Consider the following 8,132-nt stretch of genomic DNA (forward strand, 5'->3'; position numbering starts at 1 on the left):
GTTCCAGGGTGAATGTCTATTTATTTATAGCATTGTGTTCTTATTTCAGTGAAGGGAACAAGGAATGTTGTAAAATATGTGGAAGAGATCAATACTTGAACCAAACTGTTTATGTCCATGAGAAGAAGCTTAATAAAATCTTTGTTATCATGCTAAGAATTTGTTAGCATTTAGGGTGTAATTTCAAGAATTTGGAAAATCATGGTCCATGCACAGCACATATATTTAGGTTGTCTAGTAGGTCAAAATCACTATCCCATGTTACAGAATAACGTTGAGGTTATACTTTGGCATGAGTTAACGTTGTAGGGTAACACTAGAAGAAACTAAATCAGAGGAACGTTAAACTTCCTTAACAAGCAACAAGAGGTACAAATTCCTTTTTTAGATGCTTTGTGTCTGTTCAGTAGTGTCTACCGTAGGTGTTCATTTTGCAGCACCTGCAAGCGAAGGGACTCAAACTTTTGCTCTGAATCACCATCTACTGTCCTCACAGTGGTGACATATTTTTGAACATTTTAACTTGAAATACCTTGCTTATTAAAAAAATAAAAGCTAAAAAAAAATGAAGGGATTTTTAAAAATAGTGTCTAGCTGGGGGAAAAGTGAGCCTCCAAGTAAAACTAAAAAGGGCGCCCCGGATAGGGGCGGACAGAGGTAGCGTTTTCACGGCAACCTAATCTCTATTTCACAAGACAAGCTCAAGTCTGGATTTCGCTGTTGGAAGAAAACGTAAACAAGAGAGCTCAAGACTTTCTCTAAAACGGAGTTAAATTCAACCGCGAAGTGAAAGGAGGAAGCAGCGGGGCCACCGGACCCTGCAGCCCTGAAGCCACTCAGTACCGACAGCCGGGACGGACGAGCCCCGCCCCCTAGCAGGCCCCGCCCCGGCCGGCCGCTTGCTCGGCGCCGCCGCCAGGGGTCGCTGCGCGCCGTGGAGACTAGGGTCGGTCTCTCTCCACCTCCTCCCCTCGCTGCTCCGCCCCGGGGCGGTGTCGGCGCCAAAATCAAACCAGCCCGGAGCCCCGCCCCTCGCCTCGCGCGCCGACCCGGCCACCGGAAGACCCGCGGCCCGCGCCATGGTAAGAGCTGGGGTCCGGCCGGCTCCTCGTGCTCCCCAGTGTTAGGGTCGAGGCGCCCTCAGCCCCGGGTCTGGCCGGCCGCAGAGACTGGGGGCCCACTGAATGGTCGCGCTGTGCGCGCCGCACTTCCGGGGCTCAGCCCCGCGGCGCTGCGGCCCCTCCCCCTGCTGCACCCCACTACTGTCCCTGGGGAATGATCGGGGGCCCCCCTCCGGGCGTGAGGCAGCCGCGAAGTGTTCGCGAACGCGCCCGGATGGTTTAGAACGCGCGTCGGGGTGGAAGCGGAGCCCGGAGCCCCGGGGTTCGGCCACGGGGTGCACCCCGGCATTTGAAACCCCGCGCGGGCTGCGCCGGGACCCGGAGGCCCCAGGAGCTGAGTGCTCCCCGCCAGAGGTTTGGTGACGCTGACTCGTGGAGCACATTCTGAACTGCTCCCCTTCCACTAGCGGCCTAACGAGGCCGCCCCCGCCCGCGGTGCCAGTTTTGAGGCGCTGGGCTTGACCGGGGAGCAGGATCTGCAGGCGTCGGGGCACCCGTGGCGCCCCAGGGTGGGGACCCTGCGTCCTCCCTGCACGCCAGAAGGGCTTGTCTGGGACGCCGCACCATCTCTCTGTGAACCCAACGTTTTCTTGCTTGTCAAATCTTTGTAAACCGTCGAAAGTTTCACGCCGTTTTTGTGTCTGCTCTTGGCAGAGAATCGACGTCAATTAAATGCATCTAAGATTTTAATATCTTCATTTAGCTAATGGCCGTTATTTTGCCCAGCTTCTGCTGGACAACGATCTGGGCTGTTCAGTATTTATTTGAAGCTACTTGTCCAGATATAATTATCGCTGATAACGGCTTTTTGTGGTTTAACTAACAACCGAGCCATCTGGGCGTAAAGGATTTAAAGAAGCCAAACAGGACCACACTTCAATCTGTTAGCATCTGTTTACTGGCTCTGGGGTTATTTTTCTTCAGCTAATCTGACTTTAGTGAGAATTCTGCAACGCAAATGCTTTTACTTTGTCTTTTTTGCCTGTTCTTTCCACGCCTGAATCGCCTTCAAATACTAAGTGGCTTAATGTGCTATTAGCTCTTCATCTGTTTCCCTATAATAATGAAAAAAGGTGAAATAATAAAAGTTTGTATGACAACAGTACTTCCTGTTTTTTATGTAGGATTGAGAAATCAGCTTAGTGTTCATGTTAACCGAAGATGAACTGTTCTCTTTCTCGTTTGTTTTGGTTGGGTGTGTAGAATGACACAATCCAGTTAGCTTTTCTGGAATTGGAGAAACTGAATTGAAATCTGCTACTTCCCAGGATAGCAGATGGCACCTACTTTTACTCTTTCAAAAATCTATTGTAATTAACAGGACTGATGTTAGGAATTCTGTAACTCCCAATTAAAGATGGGAATTAGGTAGATGATTTTTAAGTAGGTTAAAATATATTGACCAACCAGAAAAGTCCCTTGTCCTCAGATCGAGTTTTGAGTCCCCAAACAGCTTGAATATATTTCTAACCTTATACAAAGTTTTCTCAGTCTTAAACAGTAAATGAGCCCTCCCTGACTTTTTTTTTTTTTTGGACAAATTTCTAAATATGAATTAACACAGCATCTTTTCACAATGATTTTATTTCTGCCCATAATATTCTCCTACTGTGGTTAATAATAAATCCTGTGATAAAAGAGCAGTCTAAGAGGACGCTGCAGCCCATGGTATTTTTTCAATGCCATAGCTAAACCGAGTGACTTATGGCTTTCCTACAACTGTGCCCTCTGTGCACACACACACTATTCTTAACTGCTTGCCTCTTGGAGACTGTGGATCTCTCTTAGAAGCTGTTCATTATACCAACAGTAGTCTTTCCTACCTAAAGCTTTGGGTCTGACAGCCATAGCCAAAAGTCCTAACCATTCCCACGGCCTGACCTGCACAGCACTTCTGACTCAGCCTCCAGATTCTGGGCTGAAAAAAGCAATCCTGGGCACGAATTAAAATCCTTGAGGAGAATTTTTAAATACACCAGGCGAAAGTCCCTCCCAGAGACTGTTGACTAGGGTACTGAGGGACCTACCTGGACATCAGTAATTTCTTTTGAACCCTGCGGTGATGCTAAGGCACAGCTAGGATGCCAGCAGCGTCCTCCGTCCAGCCGGGCCAGGAAAGAGCCCCGTGCCTTCTCCGTGTCCTCGGCTCAGGTCCTGGCGGAGTTTTCGGCTGGATAGGGTCATCTCTAATTGTTTTATTTATGTCTACTTTTAAGTGGTATGAGTGTTTTTTATTACTCAATGCCCTGAGCAACTTTTTTTTTTCCAGAAAGTTCTCCAAATGACATGTCACTTTATTTGCTCCTCCAATGGAGCATGTGGCTTGGTCTCAATTGACTTGTGTCAGTGAGTCGAACAGGTGTTTTTTGTTTTTCTGTGAATCTTTACAGTGGAGAAGTGTAGCTCTTTATTTTAAAAATAATACATTTTCTCTGTCCATTATATAGTAAAAATCCTTACTAACGTACGTTTCAATTACGTGTTAGTGACCCCCGTTTCCAACAGAGTAAAGGTGGGTTTCCTTTTCCCATGCCAGGGCTTTTCCCTTTCTCTCGCCCACCCCCACGTGAGCTCTAGTCTTGTCACTCCCTGCTTTAGAAATCACACCTCCACCTCCTCCGCCTTGTCTCCCATAACTCATCTGCATACTCTAATCATCTCAGAAGGCTTATCTCTGGAACATTCCATGTACTTCCATGACATTGTGCCGGGTGTATGGTCTGCCCAGGACTCCCTTCTCACCATTTCTCAACTTCCTAAAATCCTTTTCATCTCTAGCCTAGATCACTGCCTTCTTCCTCAGGGTGGAATTAATTCTTTGTGTTCTGTCTGTACATGTACCTTTTTATTTATAAGTAGTTATGCCGATGTACTTTCTTTGGGAGACTAAGTCTTGAAGGTAAGTAAAGTGACTTACCTTGAACTCATTTGATAAACTGAATTTCTACAAAATACCAAGACTCCATCTCACCTACCGTCCTTACTGTATTTGTAAATGCCATCCTGGGCTTGGCATGGCATGGTAGGGTAGGTACAGTGGGGCTTCTGGCCTGACGCTCAGAGTTGTCAAATGTTGTTATCAGACAAAGCCATCCACAGAATTTCTGATAATGTTTCAGACCAGTTTGCTTTATAATGGAAGTGTCTTGTGTTAAACATGCAGTGTTTACCATTTAACTTTTGTGCTTTAGTCAAAGAAAAAAGGACTGAGTGCAGAGGAGAAGAGAGTCCGTATGATGGAAATATTTTTCGAAACTGTAAGTCATTTTCCTAAGATTTTTAGTATGTTGTATGATTTTCTCCTTAGATACATGTCACCCCAAGTTAACCACCTTTTTTTATGAGCGAGCAATACTGACCAGTTGTGAGAATGGATAAAATTCTGCAAACATTTGTGATGCCTATGAGCTATGGTGCATGAAAGAACCTGCCACTTGTTGGTGGGGTGTCCTCATTCAGACTGCCCGACGCACCCGCTGTCTGAGCATATGCTCGATTGTCTCAGCATATTCTGATTGCAGGCAGAAGGGGCAGCAATCAAGCATAATAATAATAATAATAATGGCTCAGGTTACCATTCTCATAATAATAATAATAATAATAATAATAATAATAATGGCTCAGGTTACCATTCTCAGGTGCCAGTCACTGTTCTGGACACTTGGTGTAGGCTGTCTGATTGTGTCCTTATTACTGATGAGCTCAGGATCGCCCCATCTGTGGATGCAGCCTAAGGAATCAGTTCTGGATCTTACAAAACAGAAGTGACGGCAGGAGGCTTCAGCCCCGGAGAGGACCACTCCTGCCTTGAGGGCTCTAACCCTGCCTCTCTGTCTAAGGACGGTCTCCGTCTGCGCATAACACATATTTGGTGGTGCAGAGGCCTCTTTAATTTATTCCAGAAATTTGTGCCCGTCACTAATTTGAACTAATAAGTTCAAGCTTCGGCCCCTAAGTGGCAGAGCCAGGATTAAGGCCCAGCTCCTGGCTCTCAAGCCTGTTTCTATACCAGGTTGCTGTTCAGTGGCTTTTCTTTGCTTCTTAGTTAAAGTCCAAACCTTCGACCTACAGAAAGTACTCACTTCCTGTATATTACACAGAACCTTCAAAGTCCAGTTTCGCCCCAATCTACTGGCTATTTTCACTATCTACAATTGTGAAGAAGATGGGGAAAATGGCAAAATAGACTAGGAAACTGATGAGCTAAATAATGGTAATACTTGATTTTCATTTTGATAGTACAGATTTTAAGTAAAACAAGTGAAATTTCTAGGAACTTTTTAACTGTTTGCCCTCTGCATGTGCCTAATCTCCCTAATCTCACTTAGACTGACTAGTAGTCAATCGACAAGTCAGCAGAGTATTGTAGTGGTGATGATGACAAGATGAGGAAGGTGAAATGAAGTTTGTGTGTGTGGTTACTGTTTATTCTACTTGTTGACATCTTTTTCCTATTTTCAAGAACGAGAAAAATAGATCTGATTTCTATCAGACAATGGAGAGAGTGGTGGGGGTTATTCTGTGTTTTTGGTTGTTAACTGTCTGAAATATCAAAATTGGCTGCTTCTGATGGAAAATTTTTCAACTCTGTTTAGGAAAATAACATTAAGACGCTAATGTGTATTAGCAGTTTTGAGAAGTTCAGTAGTTTGTCTTATTATTTTGTAAAGCCAGGAGTTGGTTGTGTTAATTAGTTATTGATTTCAGTTTATGTATTGATTCATTGTATACTTAATATACATTTCCATTTGCTGACATAATAGAAATAGGATTCTTTGCCTTTTACACTAGGAGGAACATGCGAGCAGCAGAGCTCAGTGATAGTGTACCTGACCAGTTTTACCTATTAGCTTGTAACCTGAAACAAGTCACTGACCTAAGCGTCAGTTTTCTAATCTATTTCTGTTCTAATGATTATACCCAGTTCACAGTATTGGTGTGAGGATTAAATGAGGTGATCTGTTTAAAACATCATAGTGTCCAGGTCATAAGAGCCTAATTGAAGTTGTCCAGTAGTGTAGTGTGACTGTGTGTCTTCCGGGGCCTTACACTTAGCTTGCTTCTTGTTCAAGAGCTATATCCATTGTGTTTATATGTCCTTTGTTATTGCTGTGTAATGCCTGAATAGCTGATATTTACTGGACGCTATTTTCTCTGTCCACTTAAGTGATCTTAATTGAGTTATGAAGTTTGTTCTTTGCTGACTCATTTGTTTACACTTAAACCCGCTGGGCAGCCACGGTGTTGGGACTCCTTTGGTGGCCACGCTAGGAAGATGTCTCTGTGTTCATGTTCTTTTTCCAGCGAATCTAAATTACTTGCAAATAGGTCTCATTGGTTGGTTTTTCTAAAGTCATTAATTTATTGCAGTCTCTGAGACCCCCTAAGAGTCTCTGAGACTTTTAAGTGTATTCCCACATGTGAAAAATTGTTTTCACACTCTACGGTTATTGACTTAGTACTTAATTTACTAAGTCTTAAGTTTAGTGATATAGTTGCTTTTCCAACATTTTATTATGAAAGCTGAAAGAATTTTATAGTGAGTGTTCATATGCCCAACACCTAGATTCTACTTCAGCATATACTCATTGTATATGTTCATTTATATTCTCATATATATAAATGAGAAGAAACACACACACACCTTCGTTCTCTCGGTTCATCTATGGGGGGAGGAGTAGGATATATGTCAGAGGAGTTCTTTATATTCCTGGGTACCTGTCCGTGTCAGGTATGTATTGTGAGTACTGTCTTTTAGTCAGTATTTGTCTTTCAGTTTCTTAGCAGGGACATGGATGAGCAGAAGGTTTTAATTTTTGTGAATTTCCATCCTATTGAAGTTGCCTTTTCAAGTTTATTTTAAGAGAAATAGATTCCAGATTTCTATAACAATCACAATAATTCTGTTCAAATTACTGAATACTTGTGTATTTTCATATATTTCACTTTTGTTATCCAAGTTCTTCTCTCCACTTCAACCAAGACTTACTACAAAAAGAAAGGAGTATTCTGCCCAGATTTTTCCCCCAATAATGAAGGTGCAAAGTTCTACTCAAGTTTCTCCCCATAATGTGTAGACTTGCAATTGGTGGACATGTAACAAATAGATGAACAATTGATGCACAGAGATAAACAATAAATTTTCCATGTTGAGGTTTAACTCTTCTGTGAAATGTTGACCATAAGCAAGTCTCGACAGTTGTCTTTTCTTAGACTTAGTTAGAACCATTCCATCTGTGACATACAATCTATATCAAAGCACTATTTGTGTTTTCTTGAAATCAGTGTCAGAGAAATGAATTCTCTCATCCTAATAATTGAGTCCATAAATGAGTTTCTTCAGTGGAAAGATATTCTCTCCACTTACTACTAAAAGAGTAATATGTTTGTGCAAAACCTATCCATTTAAGTTCTGTTGCGGGTATTGAACAAGATTAATTGTGGTATTTCTCTAGGTCTGTATACCTGACCTATTCATTTTAGGCATAGCTTTTTTAGTATGTTTTAAGATTTTAATTATGGTAACTATACATACATACATAGTAAAAAGTAAGTACAAGTTTTTTATTTTTTATACCTTTTTTTTTTTTACCCTTTTCTAACAGAAAGATGTATTTCAATTAAAAGACATAGAGAAGATTGCTCCTAAAGAGAAAGGCATTAGTAAGTACCAAAGATGTGCTGAGATTTGGGGGGAAATGGGAAATCATTCCACGTCACCTTTGCTGTAACAGTCTCTCACTTTATAGCAACATAAATTTCTAGAGATGAGTCATGTTTGCAGCAGTCCCTGTGTGATTTCTCTGGGCCACAGCCACGTTTCTTATGTTTGGAGTTTCTGCTCTGGGTCTAAGATAGGATTCGCATGCATCTGCACGCGATCATACCCCTTGTGCACACGTTCATTTGTGAGTATAATTTATTTCAAAACAAGTAAAAACTGCTCGAGTAGCTGTTAAATGTGATTTTGTGTCTTTATGGACTTGATTAGTTTTTTTTTTTTTTTAAAGA

The 8,132-nt window shown here is 42.4% G+C and overlaps 1 protein-coding gene across 1 annotated transcript in view; it reads left to right on the top strand.

Annotated features, from left to right (window-relative positions):
* The first annotated feature begins 1,032 nt into the window (after window positions 1-1,032).
* The window catches only part of MND1 (meiotic nuclear divisions 1 homolog (S. cerevisiae)), a 35,631-nt gene continuing 28,531 nt past the window's right edge, over window positions 1,033-8,132 (top strand). The window contains exons 1-3 of the mRNA XM_004685334.2: window positions 1,033-1,082; window positions 4,313-4,378; window positions 7,727-7,784. Coding sequence (XP_004685391.1) covers window positions 1,080-1,082; window positions 4,313-4,378; window positions 7,727-7,784 — 127 coding nt within the window. The 5' untranslated portion in view covers window positions 1,033-1,079. The remainder of the gene's footprint in view (window positions 1,083-4,312; window positions 4,379-7,726; window positions 7,785-8,132) is intronic.

Source organism: Condylura cristata, unplaced genomic scaffold (genome assembly GCF_000260355.1).
Source record: "Condylura cristata isolate star-nosed mole 26May11 unplaced genomic scaffold, ConCri1.0 scaffold00018, whole genome shotgun sequence".
In the NCBI taxonomy this organism is placed as follows: Eukaryota; Metazoa; Chordata; class Mammalia; order Eulipotyphla; family Talpidae; genus Condylura; species Condylura cristata.